Source organism: Solanum pennellii, chromosome 1 (assembly GCF_001406875.1).
Source record: "Solanum pennellii chromosome 1, SPENNV200".
NCBI lineage: Eukaryota > Viridiplantae > Streptophyta > Magnoliopsida > Solanales > Solanaceae > Solanum > Solanum pennellii.
The window spans coordinates 97,136,417-97,161,155 of NC_028637.1; the positions used below are offsets into that span (position 1 = coordinate 97,136,417).

Sequence of the window (24,739 nt, forward strand, 5' to 3'; positions counted from 1 at the left end):
ACAAACTTCATTTTGCTTCACTTTAGTACACTGCTGGATATCTTAATCTCCTAAACTAGCTTACTAATTCACATTTGAAATTATGTAAAAGTTATCTTAAATCTCAAATATTTTTTGTTAAAAAATTATAAATTGTTCTATGAATTTCAACACTCTAATTTACTTCAAATCAACTCAAGTTTGAAACGTAAGTTTTTTCATACATGTCTACATGAAACATGTGTTAAAATTAACTGAAGTGTTAGGACTTAGGTGTGTGCAGTTGGAATTTTTTGCCAACAAAATAATAATTATTATTTTTCAACATTCAGGTCTACTTTCATAAGCTCAAATGCAAAATATAAATTTCATGTATCACAAAAAATAAACATCAATCATCAATTTATCAAAATAAAGATAAATCTACCAAACTCATTTACACACTCTTTTATTTTTTTCTTTCACACACTATATGTGTTCAGTCATATATAACCAACACACATTAGAAATTCCTTATGTGAAAGAAATATATGTAATGGATTTTAGGTAAATTGAAGGACCAAAATAGGATACTCCACCAATTTTTTACACAGTTACGATACCAATGTCACAAAAATTTCATAGTTTAAAGGAAAATTGTATATAATGACAAATTAATAAATTAAATTAAATGTTATAACCACACTTTAATTTAATTATGCCTTATAGCAAACTGTTTGTCAGTCACCTCTCTTCCTCCATCTCTCGCTCGTCACTCTCCCTCTCTCGCTCGCTTCCTATCACTTTTATACATACACAAGTGTATAAAATGTGTTTGTTTGTATAAAGCGATAAAAAATTGTATATATACATATATTTTCGTTTCCATCTCTCCCCTCTTCCAGATCTCGCCCTCGCCTCTATCGCTTATACAAACAGAAACGAAATGTATAAATTGCGTTTTTGTTTGTATAGAGCGAAAGAAAATTGAATATACACTTGCAAATACATATATCTTCGTCCTATACACCTATAATTATACAATATAAATATTCCCCTGCCCAATTTTCTTTTGTCTTTCTCTCTTTCTCGTTTTATACATACACAAATTATACAATTGACTTGTATACAACTGCTTTCTTTTGTACATGTATAGAGAATTATACAATTAGTTTCTTTATATATGCATAGCGAATTATACGTATTTATTTATGTTTTCTTTAGAGCACAATTATGCAAACTTTGATATAGCATACAAAAATGAATTTTGTGTTTGTTATATGTGATGTTTTGGTTCATAATTTTTTTATTAATATTACTTCCTTCGTTCTATATTAGTTGATCGCTTATACTTTTTTTTAATACAAATATTAAGAAATACCAAATAAAAAGATAATTTTACTTTTAAAATTCTTCTCGAGAGTTTTAAAAACATATATAAACACTTTAAGAAAGAACGAAAACAGAGTAGAAAAATATAACTACTATTTTCTCCGTCTATTTTTATTTGTCATGTTGTATATTTTGAAAGTTAATTTTAAAAAAATGAATCTTAAAATATTAATCAAAATTTTTATAATATTACTCTAAAAATAAAAAGACATAAAAATAAAAGGAAGAATTTTTTTTTCTTAATTCAGTAAGATAGAAGGAACAAAGTAGTTAAGTGACATCACCCGAGTCCACGTATAAGATAGATGCAGATATTATCTTCTTCTCGGGGTTTTGGTATTTCTGATAAACCCTAACCATATCAACATCTCGAGCATTCATTACTCTGCTCGAACCACCAAGGTTAGTGTATCGCCATCTTCTTTCTTTCTCTCATACTGCTTTAGAAAACATACTAATTGCTAGTTTTGCTATCTAAATTCTGCATAAAACGTTGTTGTTTTCATGTTTTATAATCTGTTCCTTTGCTAATTCTATCAAAAAATTGGGACTCCTCATGGAACCCAAATTTCTTCTTTCCTCAACAACAAGACCCTTTGCTCCAAATGGAGCTTTTCCCTTTTCAGTTTCCCAAAAATCATCTTTTATTCAGAAAACTAGAATTTGTCCGGTGACACATCTGGCTATATCAGCAGAGCATTTTGGAAAGACTCAAATTTTGGGCAAAAGTTTGTCTTTTGGAGTGAAGAATGAATCTGTATGTAATTTAAGGAAAAACCTGGTAGAGAAGACTCCATTTTTGGGCGAAAGTTTATCTTTTAGAGAAAAGAATGAATCTTCAGGTAATTTGAGGAAGGTGCCCAATTTTTCTATTAGAGCAGCTGGTACTGTGAAGAGAAGGAAAGAGCTTCCTTTTGATAATGTGATTCAAAGGGATAAGAAGCTGAAATTGGTTATGAAGATTAGAAAGATTCTAGTGAGTCAGCCTGATAGAATTATGTCGCTTCGTGAATTGGGTAGGTATAGAAGAGCATTGGGTCTGGAGAAGAAAAGGAGATTTATTGCTTTATTGAAGAAATTTCCTGGAGTGTTTGAGATTGCAGAAGAAGGGGCTTACTCACTTAAGTTCAAAATGACACCTGAGGCAGAGAGGCTTTACTTGGAAGAAATGAAGATTAGGAATGAAATGGAGGATTTGTTGGTTATCAAGTTGAGGAAACTATTGATGATGTCTTTGGACAAACGGATTCTGTTGGAGAAAATTGCACATTTGAAGACTGACTTAGGGCTTCCGTTGGAATTCCAGGATACAATCTGCAGGCGATATCCACAATACTTCAAGGTAGTTCCAACTGGACGAGGGCCGGCTCTGGAGTTAACTCACTGGGACCCTGAGCTTGCTGTGTCTGCTGCGCAGATTGCAGAAGAGGAAAATAGGCAAAGAGAGTTGGAAGAGAAGGATTTGATCATTGATAGACCACCAAGGTTCAACAGGGTGAAGTTGCCTAAGGGTCTTAAACTTTCAAAGGGTGAGATGAGAAAGATTAGTCAGTTTAGAGATATGCCTTACATTTCTCCTTATGAGGATTTTTCTGAAATAAGGCCTGGTACTCCGGACAAAGAAAAACATGCATGTGCTGTGGTTCATGAACTTCTGAGCCTCACAGTCGAGAAAAGGACTCTTGTTGATCACCTTACTCATTTTAGGGAAGAATTTAGATTCTCACAACAGCTAAGAGGCATGCTGATAAGGCATCCTGATATGTTCTATGTCTCTTTGAAGGGGGAGCGAGACTCAGTTTTTCTCCGTGAAGCTTATCAGGATTCACACTTGATAGAAAAGAACAGGTTATTGCTCATCAAGGAAAAGCTTCGCTCCCTCGTTTCTGTTTCAAGATCCCGGAGAATCACTCCACAAACTGATTCTGATGAAACAGAAAAAACTGAGTCCAAATATGGAACTGATGCCGAGGAAGGTGAAGATTGGTCCGACATTGATAACTTAGGGAGTGATGGATTAGATGAAGATGATGAAGATTCTGATGAGGACTGGAGTGATGATGGTGATGATATACCTCCAGACTTCAGTGATGATGAAGGTACCGTTAACCTTGAAGAGGGCAAACTGACTACACAAGTTAATGGTGCAAAGAAGAAGGAAAACAAGGTTTTGGACCCAGTTTTTCCAGATGGCCGGCCTCGTGAACGCTGGTGATAAATATAAGTTTGTGCTTGAGATTATTTCATGCACAAAAGACACAGAAAAGATCTTAAGTTACAAAATCTGCTATAAGCCTATTACAGTCTCACAAGGTTTGTAGTCCCCAGGGTAAAAGGTGCTTCCATTCTTTTCACACCCTGGCTACACATTCTTTTCTCTTAATAGGCCTTGGCTTAGGCATCTTTGCATCAGATTTATGGTTCGATGTTGTCGTGAGTGAAATATCTTTACATCAGATAGCTCATATAAGCTTCTGCTGGAAGTGGCATGTGAATTTTTAGTTCTGTACTAATTCAGACACTAAAGCTTCATATGTAAGATTGTTTGCCTGATTGTAAAGTGTAGCTTTACATAATAGAACATGGTGTTCATGGATTATTGACTGTGATCTTTTGTGTTGTAATTCAAAACATATAAGCATTTAGCTAGTCTCTAAAAACCTTGCTTAGCTCAGCTGTCCATTTTAAGAATTGATGACCTATTTGCCTTTAGGGCATTCGTAAAATGACAAAGATAATACATGGCAGGTTGTCTGGTAAGTACACATTACAAGTTCGAGTCCTTTTTGTGAACCAAGTCTAGTATTTAAGTGAGGAAGGGTCGAGACCCTGGTAGCAACTACCTGTTTTATCAACCAAGTCTGGTATTTAAGTGAGGAAGGGTAGAGAGCCTGCACATTAACTATGATAGATTTTCTGATTATACAATCGAAAAAAGTATTGATGGCATATATTCTTTTGCCATCTCTTTGAAGTAATGTTGTGTTTGTTCTTGTGAGCAAAAAGCTGTGGAATAAAATGTCTTCTTCCCTTGATTATCATCTCCAAGTCTACCAAAGTAATATCTGCCACTTGTATCATTATTTGGTTAGTCATTGGTGGATTCTACTCCAGACAATATCAAAGATATGGATTCTAGAATTATCGATTATATTAATTATGTACAAAGTCAATATGCAAGGTTTGCTCTATATATTTCTAATCAAACTATGGAACTTACCAATGATATTTGTGACTCACTGCCAATGTTTCTACTCCATTATTCTTGAGCAACTTTACATGATTTTATTGTTGTGGCTCCTCTGGTAGACTTTTGTACTCTTCTTTTGTTATTTGCTATATTCTCTTTGTTGTCTCCTTCTTTAGGCCGGAATTTGTTGCACTTGAGCCGACGGTCTTTCGGAAGCAGTCTCTCTACCTTCATGAGGTATTAGTAAGCATTGTGTACATTCTACCCTCTCCATACCTTACTTGTGGGATTTCTCGCTGGGTATGTTGTGGTATTCTTGAGCAACTTCACCACAGTATCCAAACTGTTACAACCAGTGTGTTGTCATGAATATTTAGTATATGTCACTATTATATTACTCTAATTAAAAAAGCAAAACCATATCTTCGATTGGATCATTTTTTTATTATCACACTTAACATGTGTCCATTACAAGATGTAAGGTCCACAACATAAAACCTAGCAGCCTAGTAGTTTGTGGGAATTGATATGGGGACCTCATACTTTGTTTTTTTGGTTCCAAACAAATAAGATCATTAACTTTTGTGATTTATTTGATCTTTAACAGTGATTATCGTACAATAATTAACAAAGAAAGATTCATGTAGATAAGGTGATCTAGGTCGAACCATTGATAATTATTTACCTACATCATGTGTTTATATTTAACTAAATAATTAACTTGAAGAAATAATAAATCAAAGTGAAAATACACATCATTTAATCATGATTAAGTATTAAAAAGTGTATATGCAAGGGTTATGTTTTGTATTCATTCGCTTGGTGTAAACACTACATGTATTTTCCAATAGAAACGAACAATATTTGCCTATAATGTTGAACTTTGTCTAGAAGAGAATCTTTATGATCCAATTTTCTTAAAGTCCATGCCACCTTCTGCACTATCTGTTGATTTTAAAATTAGATCAGTTACTTTCAGCTATAGGCCAATTCAGGGGACGCGGCGCAATTGTTGGTTAAAGTTAACTGGAAATCCATATTCCGTAGATTCTTCATTTCCCTTTATGCACTTGAAAGGGTATGTTTAGAGTTGGATACGCTACAGTAAAAACACATACTGCATACAATACTTTTGTTGGTTAAATCATTCAGTATTCGGAATTCATAGAGCAGACTACTTATTAGAGGGTGAAACAAGCTAAAACTCAAAACTTCTAATTAAAGGTAGAGGGATTCCATCCAGCCCCCCACAGCTATGCTCACCGGCTCTTGTACTGTTATGGAGATGTTGAGGTTTATACATAACTGTATAAGTATTGGAATATTGTATTTTTTGAAATGAGAATTATTAAGATAAAGAAGATATGAAGAAATATTCGTATGGCAATAGGTCAAATAGAGAAGATAATGAGATGCTTTTATTCTTTAATCACGAGGGGTTGACTTGTGTCTTCAAATTGACACATGAGTAGTCTCTGTTTTGAATCAAAAGAATCTGGTTTTGCCACTCATATATATGAAGGTCCCACTAATTCCCTTTTTGTGAGTATTTATTTTGCCTATAAATAGACTACTCTTAATCACTCAATTTGTCAATCAAAACACATTTTATTAAAGATTCTTCAGGGCCCTTATTACTGCCTCTCCCTCAAGGGCTTCTCTCCTGCATGCTTTTTATGTTGGGAAAGAAGCTCTAGCAGGGAGAGCCAATAACAAGTGTCTTCTTTAACAACTTATGTTGACAGTCTTTTTTCACTCTCCCTCAAAGGCTTCTGGCTTAAAATGCCATTTGTGCTAATGCTAGAGGTCTTTCGAGTGAGAGTGAGTAAATTCTGCCATGATGTATATTATTGCTGGATCATGACTCAACAAAGAAACTGCTCTTTTTCAGGGGCGGATCTACAGGTGAAACTTAATATTAAGAAATTTACTAAATATCTATTAGTTATAGTAATATTTGACTTTGAGATTCACCTCTTTTCTTTTGCCTAGGGTGACGCTGTTCCATTGGTGGAAAAGTGATCTACGATTACGATCAAGACAGAGGAATGAGGATCTAGTTTTAACCCTGAATCTTTTATGTTAACTGAGTTAAGAAGAGCAGACGTAATTTTGTCTGCAATAACTGTCTTTGTTGATTTAAAATTCTAAATCTGTCTTTTAGAGTCTGAAGTGATTAGTCGTATTTCTAATGAGAAAGCATTCCATAAAGATTTGGTTTTGGAAGACAAATTGGCGATAATAGAATTGAACACATACAGAAAATTTAAATAATTAAACAACTAGATTTGTAATTGAGATGTAGTTGGCTGATGATTTTCTAGAGGAATAAATAAACAAATGATGCACCTCATCTAGATGTCTCTTCTCTACCTGGGAGAGGTTTGCATACACTCAACTCTCACCGACTTCACGTTATGAGATTTCAATGTGCATATTATTGTTGTTGATACACTCATCTGAAATAAGACTTTCATTCGATTTTGCCCATCTATACTATGCATTTTCTCAAAAAAAAAAATTGCTTTTTTTTTTTTTTTTGCTTTTGAAGATCATAAAAGAAAAAAAAGATGTACCTTTTAGGGTATGGAGGGTCCACTTTATACTTTTCATTTTCAATTATCTAAAAAGTACACATTAGATAACCTTATCCATTAAAGTAGATTCTTGATTTTCAATCATAAGAATTTATTTTCCTTCTAGTAGCTTTTATTAGAGCCTTCCAAATCCTATTCCTTAAACTGTCATTGTTTTCATAATCAACTAATCTTAGATGCCATAGTTTTCTTCAAGCTCAAAATTCACCATGGAGGCTGTTGCTACTCCATTGTACCACTTCATTTCTCCACTCAACCAAAAGCAACCAAGATGCTATTCCACAAATTTTGGCCTTGTAAATGTAGCAGAAACACTTCCTGAATCTTCACTCTCAACCTCACTTGAATCACTTTCTTCATTGCAATTTGATTATGAAAACAAGTTCAACTCACTAAACTCAGTAAGAGCTATGCATGCCAAGATGATAAAACTGTCTAATGAATGGGATTCAAAGAAAAATATGCAGTATTTTATCTCAGGTTACTTGGAATTTGGTGATTTTCAATCAGCTGCAGTGTTATTCTTTGTGGGGTTTGCAGAGAACTATTTGTATTGGAATTCTTTCCTTGAAGAATATACATATTTTGGAGGAACCCCATGTGAAATTCTCGAAGTTTTCAGTGAATTGCATAGTAAAGGAGTGAACTTTAACACTGAAATTCTAGCTTTTGTTTTGAAAATCTGTTCAAAGTTGAGAGATATGTGGTTAGGATTGGAAGTCCATGCTTGTCTGATAAAGAAGGGTTTTGATTTAGATGTCTATACAAAATGTGCACTGATGAATTTTTATGGGAGGTGTTGTGGGACTGAGAGTGCTAATAAGGTCTTTAAAGAAACATCAATGCATGATTCTTTACTGTGGAATGAAGCAATTCTGGTTAATTTGAGGAATGAAAAATGGACAGAAGGTCTACAAATGTTTCGCGATATGCAGGATTTATTTGTTAAGGCCAATAGTTTAACCATTTCCAAAGTCTTGCAAGCCTGTGGGAAATTGGGAGCTCTTGATGAAGGGAAACAGATTCACGGGTATGTTATCCGATATGCCTTAGAATCGAATATACTCATACGTACTGCATTGATCAACATGTATGTGAAAAATGACAATATCAAACTTGCTAGAGTAGTTTTTGATTCAACAGACAATCGTAATCTGCCTTGTTGGAACAGTATTATATCGGGGTATACTGCACTTGGTTACCTTGATGATGCGTGGGAGCTATTTCATGAAATGAAAACTTGCAACATAAAACCAGACATAATAACCTGGAACTGCCTTTTATCTGGTCATTTTCTTCATGGATCTTATCGAGAAGTTTTGGCAATTGTGAGGAGAATGCAGAGAGCTGGTTATCAGCCAAATCGCAACTCTATAACTAGTGCTCTTCAAGCAGTGAGTGAGTTAGGATATTTGAGAATTGGGAAGGAGATTCATTGCCATGTCTTAAGAAATGGACTTGACTATGACCTGCATATTGCTACTTCACTAGTAGACATGTATGTGAAGAATGATGATTTAACATCTGCTAAAGCTGTTTTTGATTGTATGAAAAACCGAAACATTTTTGCTTGGAATTCATTAATTTCGGGCTATTCCTGCAAAGGACATTTTGAAAAAGCTGGTGATCTTTTGGATCAGATGAAGGAAGAAGGGATTAAACCAGATATAGTGACTTACAATAGCATGCTTTCTGGTTATTCAACGTCTAACTGTATCAAGGAAGCTTTGGGTATGATTAGAAGGATCAAGAGTTCTGGCATGTCTCCTAACGTCATTTCATGGACCTCTTTAGTATCGGGTTGTTCACAGCAAGGATACTTTAGAGAAGCATTTGAGTTTTTAACGCAGATGCAGGATGAAGGTATCAAAGTCAACTCAGTTACTGTTGCAAGCTCACTTCAAGCATGTGCAGGTCTCTCTTTGCTACACATTGGGAAAGAGATACATTGCCTGTGTATACGAAACAATTTTATAGATGACGTGTACGTATCTACGGCTCTCATAGACATGTACAGTAAGTGTGGGAACTTAGAAAATGCCCAGAAGGTTTTCCAAAACCTTGAGGACAAAACTTTAGCTTCCTGGAATTCCATGATCACCGGATTTGCCATATACGGCCTAGGTACAGAGGCAATTTCACTCTTTGATAAGATGAGAGAAGAAAACATCCAACCAGATGCCATAACATTTATAGCTCTTCTATCTAGTTGTAAACATTCTGGTTTGCTTGATAAAGGTTGGAAATACTTTGATCATATGAAGACAGATTTTGGTGTTATCCCCACAATTGAGCATTATTCTTGCATGGTTGATCTTCTGGGAAGAGTCGGTTACCTTGATGAAGCATCAGATTTTATTCAGTCAATGCCAATGGAGCCAAATGCAGCTGTTTGGGGTGCTCTTCTTACATCATGCCGGGTACATGGAAACGTTGAGCTTGGAGAGATTGCAGCTGAACACCTTTTCAAGTTAGAACCATATAATGCAGCTAACTACGCCTTAATGATGAACCTCTACGCACTTTCAAACAGATGGAAGGATGTTGACCGTATCAGAGACAAGATGGAGGCTATGGGAGTGAAAATCGGACCAGTATGGAGTTGGCTAAAAGTCAATCAGAGGATTCACATCTTCTCTACAGCAGGAAAAACTCATCCAGAAGAAGGAGAGATATTCTTTGAGTTGTACAAGTTAATTTCTGAGATGAAAAAGTTGGGATATAAGCCTGATACTGAATGTGTTGTTCAGAACTTTTCTGAAGTAGAGAAAGAAAAGGCGCTGCTTGGTCACACAGAGAAACTGGCAATTACATATGGATTGATTAGGACCACAAGTCCTGCACCTATTAGAGTGATCAATAACACAAGAATATGTTCAGACTGTCATACAGTTGCAAAATATATGTCATTGCTGAGAAGGCGAGAGATTTTCCTAAAAGATGGTGTCCGCTTTCACCATTTTAGGGATGGTAAGTGTTCTTGCTGTGACTTCTGGTAGAGGTATGAGAGCACCTTATTCTCCTATAACAGAAAACAAATGCTGTGTTGCACCACTTTTGTAAATGTAATTCTTTTTTGTTAATATGAACTTCATAGGTATTGGACAAGTGTCGTGAATACAGTGATACTTGTAATCAGTTCAAGTGTTATTATATCTCCTAGCCAGAGCGCTTGATCACTCTATTGCAAAAAGAAACGATTCAGTAGTTCTATTTAGAGTCGGTACATAATTGTTTTAGTATGATGACTTCCATGTTATTTATCCATATTTTGTTCTGCACTCATGACTAGCAATACTTGTAACATCTAATTTATGAATAGATCTTAGTGATACTAAGCCTCTAGACTGTCAAACTATACCAGTTTCATGACAACCCTTGCTTCCTAGCAAACAACAAAACTATTTAGAGGTAAAGTTGAGTAAAATGTTCAGTCTGTTTATGAGAAATGACTTTTCAGATTTATTTTCTTCACACCATGTTTGGTTACAAGGAAGAGACGGAAGAGGGTAGAGGGGAGAGTTAAAGAAGAGAGGAACTCTTGCTGAATTTTTCTTTATGTTCATATTATTGTTTCTTTCCTTTTCTATATCTGCATTTTCCTGGAAAGACTATTATAAAGAAATAGCTATGGAACTCTTTGAAACTAGTTCATATATTACCAATTGTTCTTTAATGCATCACTAAGGGTCAATCTAGAAGTTGATGCCTGCAGCTATTTGGCACAAAAGGAGAGGAACAATATCTCATAGTTCCAACTCTATTGATAAGTGTTAACAATAGAAAGGGTAAGAACCAAGAAGACAGACTACTTAACCATAGCACTACTAAGAGATCTCAAAGGAGAAGGTGAAAATTAATGTATTAACCATTCATTGTTATGAACCCAGAACGATTCCCTCGATTCACTTTCTTGGAAGCCTTGCACCCTCAATCAAAATGCAGCTGCGTGTTATATTGGTCTGATTATCCTTTTGATTTTCTGCATTCAAAGACTATTTTTTTCTTACTTACTAGCATATCTTTTTGGCAAAGGGAAGTGACCAGGGCTGGTTCTTCTGAGTTAAGATCAAACAAAATTTTGAGTAAGTTTCTTAGATTCAAGTCCAACTGTTGAAAATGAACTGTGATAAACATAGATGATAACAGTTACAGCCACCCTTTGGTCAATCATTTATCTTCTTCAAGTATGATATTTTCTCTCCATCTTGCAACTACAACTTATGATATTAATCATCAACAACTAATGTTAAAATACTAATGCAGGTAGCACACCTTTGCTATAGAGAAGGTCTTATGGCAATCTCAATTACCTATTGAAAATCAACTATTTGACCTTTTGCATTTGAGCAACCTATAAATCTTAAGCTTCGTTTCTAGTCCCCGTTCCATCTAATATAGGAGCCAATGATTATTGGAGCTTGTAGCCTTGTAGTCATAAAGTAGATTGAGAACTATGAGATCTCTCACGTTCAAATTCCACGAGTTATTAAAAAAATTTATCCATATGTCCATTTGAATCCTTGCTGCATTAAAGTCAGAACACAATAGTCACCAACTATCTTCTTGCTGATGAATATACTGTTACCTGTTTCATACACCAGTATCAAACCATAATTTAATAATGACAAAGAAGACAGCCTATGCAAATTTGACAACTGTGTGCTATAGATAGGATCATAGAAACAAGATAAGAGATGAAAAAATGACTGATAACCACTCTTTCAAATGAAGTGTTCCACATTTCCTCTATTGCTATTCCCTATAAGAAAGGGCAGAAAAGTCCTCCCTAATGTCTCACTTTCAACAACATTTCATAAAGTTTTATTATCCTCAACATATGTCAACACCTAATTAATCCAATCATAGTCAAAACTCAGCTTAAATCCTTTAGCTCAATTGCGTGAAGACACCCTTTTCTAAAATTGGACATAAGTTGACAGTAGAGTGGAAAGTAGTGAATATCAAATTCAAATTATATGTAGTCCTAACTTCACACAATCTCAGACGATATAAATATGTGACATGGACTCTGGTTATGCCTCCGTATACTTGATACGCGAGTGTAATTATCTGTTTTAGATACATGTAACTTTTTTGTCTATTTAACGAGCATAAAAGACTCGCGTCAAGCAAAAATAAGAGTTGACCATACAACAGACAGCACTACCTACATGCGAATTACATTCTGAGGTTGAGCAATCTCAATATCAGCACAGAATTTGTATACGAAACCTGGTTGAACCATATTCTTAGTTTCTAACACAAGTATCGTATAACAGAGAGACTCGAAAGCAAACATGAGATAATAATAAAGGAAAATCACTCTTCTTTACTCTACTCCTCTACAACTTTTATATATACAAAGCTCTGGAAACAAGCTGCAAATATTCCGCCCATAATTTTTCGCAAGCTAAAAGTTGCATCTACCAGCTCAAAACAAGTCGCTGACCAGCACTACCCTACAGAAGTATTTACAGAAAATGAAAAGACCCTCAACAACATCATGAGAACCGCAAGATAGTAAAGGAAAAACAAAACCTCCATAAATAAAACTTGCATGATAACAGGATACACCGTGCACGCCCTGTTAATGCATAAAGTCTAGACAGATTACAAGCAGAAGCAAATTCCAAAGAGGTTGAAACCTAGCTTCTTGCAAATCTATACACAGCCCCAAAGATTTCATATCTCGATCTGGTTACTCGAAGACCAGTTCACACTGACGGGTAGAACACCTCCCTGCATAGCCATCCTTTCAGATACATCAGCTAGTGATTTCAGATTGCAATTAATTAAGGCCTTCACAAAGTAGCAAGTCTCCTCTTTAGTGTTCCCTTCAGGCACATCCACTACAAATGACTCAATCACCAGTGTACCCGGTCTACCATCAAGTGTCTCCGGATGGACTGTAATAACCGAAGAATAGTTCTGCAAAAGATGATACATTATAACACAAGGTTAGACATGCTAGATGTTTTACTCAGTATTAATATAAAGGCAGATATAAAAAGCAGCTTAGTTAAGAAAAGACTTCTGGAGATATTAAATTGCAACAAGAGGCTGAAATGAGCAAAGCCGAATGAAAGTTACCACACACTACAGGACCTTGGTTCGGGGAGGGTAGTGTGTATGCCGATTCTCGTGTTAACTTAACATTGATATGAACAAATTTTACATCTAATACCAATGCATTTGATATCTTTAACTTTTTAACTTAACATTGATATGAACAAATTTTACGATCATGTTACAAGTTACTTCTACATTAAGTCAATAACAACAACACATCCTCGTGTAATCCCACAAGTGTGGTTCGGGGAGGGTAGTGTGTATGCAAATTGTAGATCTTACCCCTAACATGGTGTTTAAAGATCATGTTAACGTTTATAAACAAGTGAAAGTCCGAAGTGGTATAAACAACACTCTCTCTTCCCCCTACTTTAAAGAAGCAACCCTCAAACTAAACATTCTTAATCCATATACATGCTCTTATATAGACATCAGGACACTGTTTTACTGTAGGATACTGCTAAAATGTAACTGAAATTTAGCAAATCTTCAGCTTCATCATATTTAAGGGATTGTGCTTCTAGAGGAAACTCATACCTTTAGCCTGTGATCGCCACCAACGATTCTGATGCCAAGGATGTGCTCCTCATCATCAAGAAGTTCCAATCTTTCAGTGCTAGTGGTGGCTGGTAGACCAGACTTGACATTCACCTCTCTAACACTACCAATTGTAAGATCACCCTTCACAGTACACCTGCTAATAAATGGCTTATACTTCTGAGGCTGATCAAACCTCCTCACCAGTGACCAAACCTACAACAAGATCAACAATCAGATGTTAGAACTCAATTGCAAATAAACAAGAAAAATAAAAACTAACAAAATGATCATAAATTTCAATAGTATCATGCATCCCAACAATCTTGGAATCCCCCAAATATTATAAAAGGATATCTTATGGTAAATAGAGGAAGGATAACTATCCACATCAAAAACTTATACTTTCCTTTTTAGTACAATAATATTGTAACTGCTTCTTCAGTGGTTCCTAAACAGAAAAATTGCCTCAACCAAGAAAGATTTTCGATAAGCTACCGTTTGGCCAATAGATTTCTCTTATTGGAAGTCCCAAAAATCCTATCCAGATTTTGGGAACTTGAAAAATATTTGAATGTGAAATTAATTAGACTTCGAAAATCTGATCAAATTTCATAGTCACCAATAGTTAGCTAGGAATTTAAAAAAAAAAAAAAAACCTTTCAAAGAAAACTTACCAAACAAACATTACTTTCCACAAATAAACACACAAGGAACCAAAAGATTAGTATCCCAACAAATAAGGAAAAGATAGAACAAAAAGATACAATCATCTTATACAAACCCAATGTCGTATAACTAGAAATAAATAAGAGAAATCCTCAAGAACCCCCAACCCCACATAATAAAAATTACTCCCAAATCAAGAAATCAAGAGAATAATTCTAAAAAAGATATGATTTTTACAATATCAACTGGTGCTTTGATGTGTTTAACAAGAGATGAAGAACACTGATGTTCACTAGGCTGATGACTATGGTATCTTTCAATAAACTGTGCTTCCATTTCCTTCAATAAAATTCTAATTCACACCCTTCAAAGTTTCTAACTTTCTAAACCAACTTAGAAAAGTTCTCTATAAATAAAAATAGAGATTTGAGAGATTGAGAATTGGTGGTGGTTGGCTGGTTACTTGGTTATGTGATGAGTCTTGACTTTTAAGTCTATCAAAGAGAGATCTTTATGGAAGCTATCTTTCTTTCTTTTTTTTTTCGTCGTGTTAAAAATCTATATTAGAGTTTCATTAAATTTAAATTTATGTTAAAAAAATTTCACGTTACAATAAAGTGTTTACAACTTCATATGTAAAAGAAATTGAAATCCATACATTTGCATTAAAAATGAATAAGTATTTATCACTTTACTACGACCCGATCGATCGATCTTTGCGTAAGCTATCATTATTATATTCCACCGACAAGCCCACCAATAACAGCCCATTGGAAGCCCAAAACTATTTGATAGCCAATTGGCGGGCCCTACTTTATGTATTCCCATTATAGTACAAAAATTAACTAACTTATCTGAAAATGGTTAATCCCTTTTTAAGTTAAAAAATGAAAATTATAGTAGAAATTGTTCTAGTCATCTCCATCCTTTCTTTTCTACGGAAATTCGTACTTTATATGGAGAAAAGAAATACAAAAAGACTTTATAATATTTAAATCATCCATAAATAAATGAAATTTTATATCAAAACTTTTTTTTGTCAAATAAATAGGACTCAACATAGATAAAACAAATAGAAGTATTAAATATATATGTGAAAAGTATTATTTTTAACTAAAAAATAATATATTCTCGCTTCAAAATTTTACACAACAAATAAAAAATTATGAATAAATTATTAAATTTACTATTTTATCCTTTATTCATATCAATACACATAAAATAAATTAGAAAAATATCCAAAGTATAAGAATAGCTAGGCATTGAAAATTGTTTAAACTTTCAAAGGTCGAATAATTATAGCTTTTTAAATTAATTAGTGATATTTTGACCAGTGAACTATTTTTCCAATATACTCGTAAAAGATATTATGATATAAAATTACGATAGTAACTGAAAAGTTCAATTAGAAAAATTATTAGGAGAATATGATAAAATAGTTGTTGCTAGAAGGTTTGCTATTGTGTCCCACTTGAAGACGGATATAAAATAGTGGGCCTAAAATAGTGACCATTATAATGCAATATCATTTGTGGCTTTTTTTTTTTTTTTTTGGATTATAACAAGTGGAGATGATAAGTTAAAAAAATATATTGGTTTTTTTTCGACTGTATCAACTTAGTTTTTGTGGATTTCAGAATATTCCAGCGACCTAATATTCTTGAATCATTTAATCATAAAGTTTCAAGAACATCAACGTAATCAGCATGATTTGATTTTCGATTTTATGCTAAATACTATTTTTTGAAGTTACAATTCACGCAACAATTTATAGTGTCAAAAATATTTTTTTCAAGTCGATGAAAAGCAAAATAATTTTTTTATTTAAAGTGTTTAAATTCCTATATTTATGTTACATGTCCACTTTCAGTCATTGAATTGCTTAATTCACGAGTGAAAGACACTTTTTGTTTATTGAAAAAAAATTAATCAGATACACAGTCTTGTTTTTCTTATTTTTAATATTTTTTTATTTTTAAAAATCTCTAAAAAAATGCTTAATTTTTTAATGTATTCAAGGTACATATTAATGTGTTCGATATACTTTTTAATGTATCGAGCAATATATATCTGATTTATTATGTGTTTGATTTATTTTATAATGTATTCGAGCTAGTTTTTAGTGTATCTGAGCTAGTTTTTAATGTATCTGATTTATGTTATAATGTATTCACAATACTTTTTAATGTATTGAGCAATATATAATTATATATTCGATTTGTATTAATTTTTAAGAAATTAATATAATTATAAATTAAAAAAGGATAGATTGTAATTACCTGTTAAAGACACGTGATTCGTAAAATTTATCCATATTTGTTTCATATGCATAAACAAATTAAAGTAATAATCGTTCCTGAGTTCAAAATGTTTTGGACATAAAAATGAAATATTTCTTTCCAAGAAATATATATATAAAGTTTTTTAAGTTGAGAAGGGGTAAATGAAAATTGTAGTACTATTTGGAAAAGGTCAAAACTCTTCAACCAATGTATAACTAGATATTTTTTTCTTTTTTTTTTAAATAAAAAGTTAGAAAGCAAAGGAAAAATAATCTATGGATAAACGTCTCCTCTCATTTATCCTCTGGGATGTTCTAGGTAATAAAAGTATAAAATATTGAATTGATGCATATATATATATATATATCCAAACATGCCCTTATTAATATTGGTAAAATGCATTCTCAAAAGTTGAATTGAAATAAAAATAAGCCAAATTTGAGGAGACACGAAGCTCAAAAGGACAAAAATAGAGGATGAAGATAAGAATTCAGCAGTAGAGATTTGGAACACCACATATTTGATGTACCAAAAACATCAAAGCACACAAGATATACTAATCATATTCTATTTTGAGCATTCTTTTTTAGGGATTGAAATTTAAAATTTATCAATTTTTCGTGAAATTTAAGCAAAAACTTATTGTATATATCCGTCTAGTAGAGGTATACAGGCTGGTTAGTTCGTATTTTTTAAATATCAAACCAAATTATTTACGTAAAGATTTTAAAATTATAAACCAAATAAAACTAATAAAATTTGAGTTTTTTAAATATCAAACCAAAGCATTGTATCAAATTTTTAAATTTATAAAACAAACCAAACTAATAAACCTCATTTTTTTTTTTGGATTTTTGGATAAAATTTGCATACAAATATATAATTAACTTGTGCTTCAAATATTTCTCTAGTCCAACCAACATACAATTATCTAAGGTGTTTCTTAAAAAATAACATAAAATATGAGATAAGTACTAATGACACAAAAATATTCAATAAGAATAATAATGAAAAATCATCATATATAATAAATATTGTAAAGTCATAATATTAATGATCATAATTTAAAAGTACTAAATCATGCTTAAAATAAGTTTAATAATTATTAGTTATATTACTAAATATTTAAAGATAATTAAAATTAGATTATGTGTTTTAATTGTCTAAATTAATGTAAAATTAAAGAACAAATATTCAATATTATTGTCATTTTTAGTGTTGAATTGATTTTCTTTTTGTATTAGGATTAATTTGATTTTGTTTTAAGTTCTATCATAATTATCAACATTTATAAACTTTAATCTTTATTGGATCATTTTGAATTCTAAGTTTTAAACATAAAATAATACATTAAAAGATAAAATAATATGAAATAGTATAAAAATTATTTTGAAATTATATCAAAGTAAATATTTTTATATAAAAAATAAAATTTTAAAATTACATATATAATGTCGTGTTGGTTTGGTCTCAGGTTAATTTTTTTTAGTTAAAATCAAAAAAACCCAAATATAGTCGATTTTTTTTCTAATACCAAACAAGTCAAACTAAAATCACCTAGTCGATTTTTTTTTCAATTTACGATTTGATTTGATTTTCAATTCAGTTTCGTACACTCCAACCGTATAGGGGTGTGGGTGGGTGGGTGTGATTAATTTCTTTTTCGATTGGAACATATGAAAGTTGTTTACTACTCCCTCCGTCCGAATTTATTTGTCATGTTACGTTTTTTTAAAGTCAATTTGACTAATTTTCAAAGTTAAATTAGATCACATTAATTCGATATTTAAAATAAAAAAAAGATATTCTAAAATTATATGAAAAGTACTATAAATTTTATTTTTTTTTGCACATTAATATGATGAAAAAATATATCTTAAAATATTAGTTAAAATCTTTTTAGTTTGATTCTAAATATAGAAACGTAACAAACAATATCAAACGGAGGGATAGCTTTTAAAATATTTGTACATTTACTTACTAATTATAGACTTTATTAGCATCTGGTATTGGCTCCAATATTAATTGCACCCTCCTACTATATCACCTACTCACATAGGTATACCTAACATTTTTTAGTATTTTTCGGAGCCCCACTAAGTTATTTTCTAAGTGTGACTTTAGCATGACCTATAATTATATAGCTTTTAGTTGGCAGTATTTTAGCATTAAAAAATGAATTTTTTTATATGAAATATCAAATGATAAAGGGATAAATCAACACAAAAATGTCTGTCATTACTATTTTGTTATGAAATAGTTCACAAATGTTTAAAATAATCTATTGTTAAGCTACGAGACTCCATATACTAAGTGGATAATTTTGATTAATACTCTTCCCTTTTAGTTTTTTCCTTTTCTTTTTCTTTTTTAATTTCCTCTTTGTATATTATGAGATAATGCATAAGTATTCCCATCAATCTATGCCCGAAATCTCAGAGAAACATTTATATTATACTAAAGTTCTATTACCCCTGAACTTATTTTATTAATAATTTTCTATCCCTTTTTGACCTAAGTGGCACTATTTTGTGGGTCCAACATTGATTGACTTTTTTTTCAAGCTAGTGCTATATAGGCCGAAAAGGGGTAGAAAATTACTTATAAAATAAATTCAGGGGCTAATAGTATCTTAGTATAGTATAAGTGTGTCTCTGAAATTTCGGGCATAAAGATTGAGAGGATACTTGTACATTTTTCCTATAATTCTAGTAAACTATGAAGCACTAAATCTCTCCTAAAAATAACGTTGTCCTGTTAGAAATAATAATCTATGAGATGTTTTGTCTAATCAAAAGTGAACCAAAAAGAGGGAAAAAGGGGATTATACTGATTAATTATTTGACCTTTTAATCTCAAATTCTCAACTCCTTGAATTAATTTTACCTATCAATCAAATTATTTCTTTCTTGTCTAAGTCTACATGTTTTATTTTATTTTATTGGTTAAAGGAAAAGAAGTCTTTGTCAACTGATGTTAAAAGTCATGCAAATTACAAGTCACGTTGAAAAATATGATTGACATTTTATAATATAATGGTGGTGAGTTCATACTACAAAAATATTGGTGCAGGATATTCCTTCATTATCAAAATGGATCCTAATATCACCTCCCAAATTCATGCTCTTCTTCTACATTCATTTCTTCAATTTTTTTTAATTGTTCGGCTAACACAATTTAAATATTATTATTTTTATTTCATTTGAATCAGATTTGTAAAAAAAATTCCTAAAAAATATTGAAATCATTAAAAAGTAACATAACACGATAACTTTCAGATAATTTCAGCTTTTAGCCATGTGAAATTCTATTTGTTCATCTATAAATCTTTCTTCGAATTAAGTTCCACATAGCCCATCGAGTATTGCGAAATTTGACAATTCGTAGACAGGAAAAGACTCTGAGTCAAGCCCCACATCATCACTATGTAATCTTCATATTCGTCTCGCCGACTGTTATATCAATTATTGAACTAAAACAATCCAAAAATATTCTTAATATAATATGATATGTTTCCTTTTGAGTTATGCTTACACAGGTCGATTCCCAAAAAATCTCACACCATTAAGAGTACCACTACACATTATTATATGATTTTTTTTCTTTTATCGATCAATATGAGACTTTATCCACACAATCAACGTCCAAAAAACACCTTTTAGAAAAATGATAAATACATAAAACAAACTAAAAGTCACATGAAAAGTGATTGGAAGACTTAAATCTCCAAGTTGAGTGGTCATGCTCTTCTCATGCCCTTCATTGAGGACCACCTTCACTCTATTCATATTTTTGTCAAATGAATTCATTGAAAGCTCCTTCACATTGCTTGTGAATTATAAAACAAAGCAATAATTTTTACCATATTTCTAGTTGGTTCAAGTTCATTGTACCTGAAACAACAAGAAGCACCAATACATAGTCCAAAATTGTTTCAAACTTTTTTGGCATCATACGCCAAAAATGCTACTCCAAGGACCAATTTTTTTGTTTAAACTCATATTTTTCATTTATTAATAATTGGGGGTCAGTACATCATTATCGTTATCAGAATATGTTAGATTTTTCCTTTGATGATAACAAAAGTTTCCCAATACGTGAACATGTTTTATAAGGAAAAATTTACTCTTAAACTAAATGAAATTGCGCAAATTTTACTCTATTTGTTCACTGTGGACATGTAAATTTTAACATTGTTGAATCATAGTTGACCAAAAGAAAAAAAAAACATACAATAACAAAGTTATACTAGTATGTCCTCTTTTTATTTGTTTGACATATTTTGACATGAAATTTAATAGATAAATTGAATTAAAACGTATGGGAGTATTTTCTACCTACTCTAAAAAGAAAATTAAGTATTTGTTCATTAGCCTAATATTGATAGATGTACTTTTCTCTTCAGTCTCGCACCTAGGGTCATGTACATGATATTTTTTCTGTTTGGTACTTTAGTATTATTAAGTTCGTTTTTTTTTAAAATAATATTTAATCCTAACCTTTAATTTTTAAGTTCTATTTAGTCTTTCGATTTCATTTTAGTAATGCTTTCTCCACACGCATGTTTATAAGGGTTAAATAACTAGGATTTTTATTAATGCCCTTATTAGTATAAAGCCTATAATATATATAACAAATCTGATCTTTTTATATCTTTTCAATTATAAATATTGGACGTACAAGTTGTCACTAAACAACATAAGCTATAATAAAGTTCGAAAAAAGGACTTAACGATGTTGTATTGAAGTTTTTTTTTTTAATTTTATTTTTAAAGTAAGTTGAAACATGAGTAGACTTCAATTAGGAAAAAGTGCAAAAGCATATAAATTAACCATGCCTAAGAATTTGTCCAATAAAAATTCCCAAAATTGCCACACTATGATGAGAACAAACAAATTATATTGCAAAGTTATCGTGTTGCATTTTAATTGGATAATTCACGTTCTCTGAATATGGACAAACTATCTTTATCACATAAAGTTTAATTTTTCCCTTCATGAAATTGACATGAATCATTTTTATTTATTGGTTGCATAAAGGACATATTTAGTTTGGCCTACCTAAACCTTATCCTAATGACCGTCCAAATTAATCTCGTTTTCTTTTTCTAAAAAAATAATAATATATTTATCGATTTCTATTTATTTATCTGATTTTAATTTGAAAAAAAAGTTTAATTTAAAAAAAAGACGTTTTTAAATCTAGTGATTTTATGTAAAATATACTAAAACACATTTATATTTTATGGTCTTAATCATATCATGTGAAAAGCTAAAATTAAAGAGATATTTTTTTTAAACAAACTAAAAAAAGTAAGACAAATAAATTAAAATTAATTTAGGAATTATAAAGTAGCTATTGCCCCCCAATTTGCTCTTACAAATAAAGAAGAGGAATTACGATAGTCTAGTGGACAACATAACACTGGCGAATTTTTGGTGAATCGATCATATTTCAAAATGAGTTTAACTAAAGAAGTGCAAATTCGTGATTCCAAAATTTGGTATTGAGGCGTAGTGGCCAAAGGATACCGAGACTGTTACTAGAATTCTCTCAATAAAAAATTACATGATATATATATATATAATTAATATAAGATATTTTTTAAAACTATATATTCACAATTTTTGAATCTCTGAAACATAAGATAAGAGATTGACTTAGTAATCGAAGATTTACTAATTAAAACGTAACTATTCTTGGTGTAATAATAGAGTTGCTCTTATATAATGTTGCATGCAAAGAATAAATAAATGGTCGTTAATTATCTCACTTCACTTGAGCATGTGTTGCATCAAAAATAGAAAGTAAACTAAATCCTCTCAACAAAAAGAGTAACAGAAATGTTGTGTTCCTCTTTGATGGACAGCAAACTTAAAGCCACTCAAAAAGTTTTGAGCACTAGGAATTAACGGTCTTTATTTTGTTAAGGTTTTTATATGTACGTTACATTGCATTATTGGATAAAACTTACAAAATCAATAATTAATGTCTCCATTATATATATATATATATTGCCTTTTTAAAAAAAAAATATTTAGTGTAAATGAAGAAATCAAAGTTGCCAAATGTAGAATCAATATACATGTATTGACTATATATATTGAACTGTCCAAAGGAAGAAAAGATATCATTCAACCAAATGAGTAAATTTTTTAAATTCAAAATGAAATTAAGTCGAGTTTGACGATATTTCTTAGGATCAATTTTGGATTATCTTGACTGAAAGAAAAATCAATTTTGAAGAATATAGTATCGTTTTTAAGTCCATGTTCTTTAAAGGGAAAACTTATGGTCTAACAAAAAATATACTAGTTAATTATTAATTACAGTTATAGTTTTAGCTAATTACCACTCATGACCATCATGACCATCATTCAGTGACAATTACTTGAGCTAGGATTTCGAGTTTGTATAATTAAAAAATTGTATGATATAATTTATATAATTTTTGTATGATGTAATTTTGTATAACTGTAAAGTTCAAATGTTATAAATTCGTTATTTCGAGTTTATACAAAAATAGATCAATTATACAAACGTATTCGCAAATTATACATACTCACTCGCAAACTCTAAAAAACGGTAAATTATACAAACAAGACAGTATAAATATAAAACTATAACTATGAAGCATAATAATTAAATTTATTAGAGTGGCTATTTGTAAAAATTCCTCCTTCTTAAATGTGGGCCAAAATCTCGAAATACTTTTATGGCCCAATAATGTAACGGCCCAATAATGTATAACCTTCAAAAGTGTGTCCTCTTTTATAAAGGATATATTTGAAAGTTATTCGCACCTATGACCTTACTTTAAGTTTTTGTCCATTAAATAGAGGTATTTAATTTTGGGAAAATCGAATATAATAGTAAATTAATAACTTAAAATAAATTGAGTAGTTAGGGTTTGATTTAATTGTGCTCCATAGCAAACGTTTGCAAAAAATTGTCAGGCGTCTCTCTCCCAAATATCTCGCTCGCCACTCTTCTCCAATCTCTCGCTTGCTTCCTCACTTTTTTTATAAACACGAGTGTATAAAAATTGTTTCTAATTGTATAAGTCAGAAAAAATTATATTAAATACATATATTTTTGTTCCCCTCTCTCCCCTCTTCCAAATTTCGCTCGCCGCTCTCCCAAATCTCGCTCGCCACCCTCGCCTTTCTCACTTATACAAACAGAACCGAAAGGTATAAATTGCGTTTCTGTTCGTATAAAGCGTGCGAAAATTGTATTTACACATGCAAGTACATATATTTTCGTCCTATACACTTATAATTATACAATAAAAATACTCTCCTGTCCAGTTTCTTTTGCCTTTCTCTCTTTCTCGTTTTATACAATTTTCAAATTGTATCTAATTTCTCTCTTTCTCGTTTTATACAATTTGATTCAATTGTATATTCCTTGTCAAGACTCTTTTGTCTTTCTCTCATTTTATACAAATTCAAATTGTATATAATCGTTTTATACACTTATACTAATACAATTCGTTTTATACCTTCGTTTTTATACAGTTTTCTGCCCTAGTGTCTTTGTCTTTCTTGTTTTATACACTTCATTTTATACAATTTGCTTCAATTGTATATGTATAGCGAATTATACAGGTTCTATGTTTGCTATAGAGCGCAATTATGCAAACTTTGCTATAACATACAAATATAAATTTTTTATTTGCTATATGTGAAAGTTACCCTTTAATTTTTGCCCTTCAACATGTAAAGTAAAAAATAAGTGACAAAAACTACCTCAAACATTGAAGTAACAAACAGTTTTTCTTGTCATAAGTTTTTATTTCATGGAATAAATTTATATTATGTTTGTATCATAATAATCTACAAGTTTATGCCATAACATTTGACTGGGGTGACATGGACGGTTTGATTAAAATTTGAATCAATTATAATTGGTCAAGATAAAAATAAGTCGAGAACTAATTTTACCCAATTTTTACTACATTTATTGTTTTATTTATTCTTTTAAAATATATTAATATCAAAAATATATTAATTTTTTCTTTATTATGCTATGTAGAACA

At 31.4% G+C, this 24,739-nt stretch overlaps 3 protein-coding genes across 3 annotated transcripts; 2 read left to right on the forward strand and 1 right to left on the reverse strand.

Annotated features, from left to right (window-relative positions):
- The first annotated feature begins 1,638 nt into the window (after window positions 1-1,638).
- LOC107007812 (protein WHAT'S THIS FACTOR 1 homolog, chloroplastic) lies at window positions 1,639-3,999 on the forward strand. The gene has a single exon (XM_015206607.2). It carries the CDS (start codon window positions 1,907-1,909, stop codon window positions 3,563-3,565), a length of 1,659 nt encoding a protein of 552 aa, XP_015062093.1. The 5' UTR covers window positions 1,639-1,906; the 3' UTR covers window positions 3,566-3,999.
- A 3,239-nt stretch (window positions 4,000-7,238) lies between these two features.
- Window positions 7,239-10,379, forward strand: LOC107012800 (pentatricopeptide repeat-containing protein At4g01030, mitochondrial). Its single transcript, XM_015212763.2, has one exon. The coding sequence runs from the start codon at window positions 7,347-7,349 to the stop codon at window positions 10,134-10,136; it is 2,790 nt and encodes a 929-aa protein (XP_015068249.1). The 5' UTR covers window positions 7,239-7,346; the 3' UTR covers window positions 10,137-10,379.
- Window positions 10,380-12,481: 2,102 nt separating this feature from the next.
- LOC107008374 (abscisic acid receptor PYL5) lies at window positions 12,482-14,905 on the reverse strand. The gene is made up of 3 exons (XM_015207383.2): window positions 14,653-14,905; window positions 13,747-13,962; window positions 12,482-13,068 (listed from the first exon to the last, which is right to left on the reverse strand). Exons 1-3 carry the CDS (start codon window positions 14,749-14,751, stop codon window positions 12,823-12,825), a joined length of 561 nt encoding a protein of 186 aa, XP_015062869.1. The 5' UTR covers window positions 14,752-14,905; the 3' UTR covers window positions 12,482-12,822.
- Between the last annotated feature and the right edge of the window lie 9,834 nt (window positions 14,906-24,739).

Bases quoted from the DNA above. Each gene is read 5' to 3' on its own strand.
- LOC107007812 (XM_015206607.2), top strand. From the start codon at position 1,907: ATGGAACCCAAATTTCTTCTTTCCTCAACAACAAGACCCTTTGCTCCA.
- LOC107012800 (XM_015212763.2), top strand. From the start codon at position 7,347: ATGGAGGCTGTTGCTACTCCATTGTACCACTTCATTTCTCCACTCAAC.
- LOC107008374 (XM_015207383.2), bottom strand. From the start codon at position 14,751: ATGGAAGCACAGTTTATTGAAAGATACCATAGTCATCAGCCTAGTGAA. The intron at 13,963-14,652 runs GTAAAAATCATA...ATCTTGTTGTAG, and splicing joins TCAAAGCACCAGTTGATATT to GTTTGGTCACTGGTGAGGAG. The intron at 13,069-13,746 runs GTATGAGTTTCC...CATCTTTTGCAG, and splicing joins GTGGCGATCACAGGCTAAAG to AACTATTCTTCGGTTATTAC.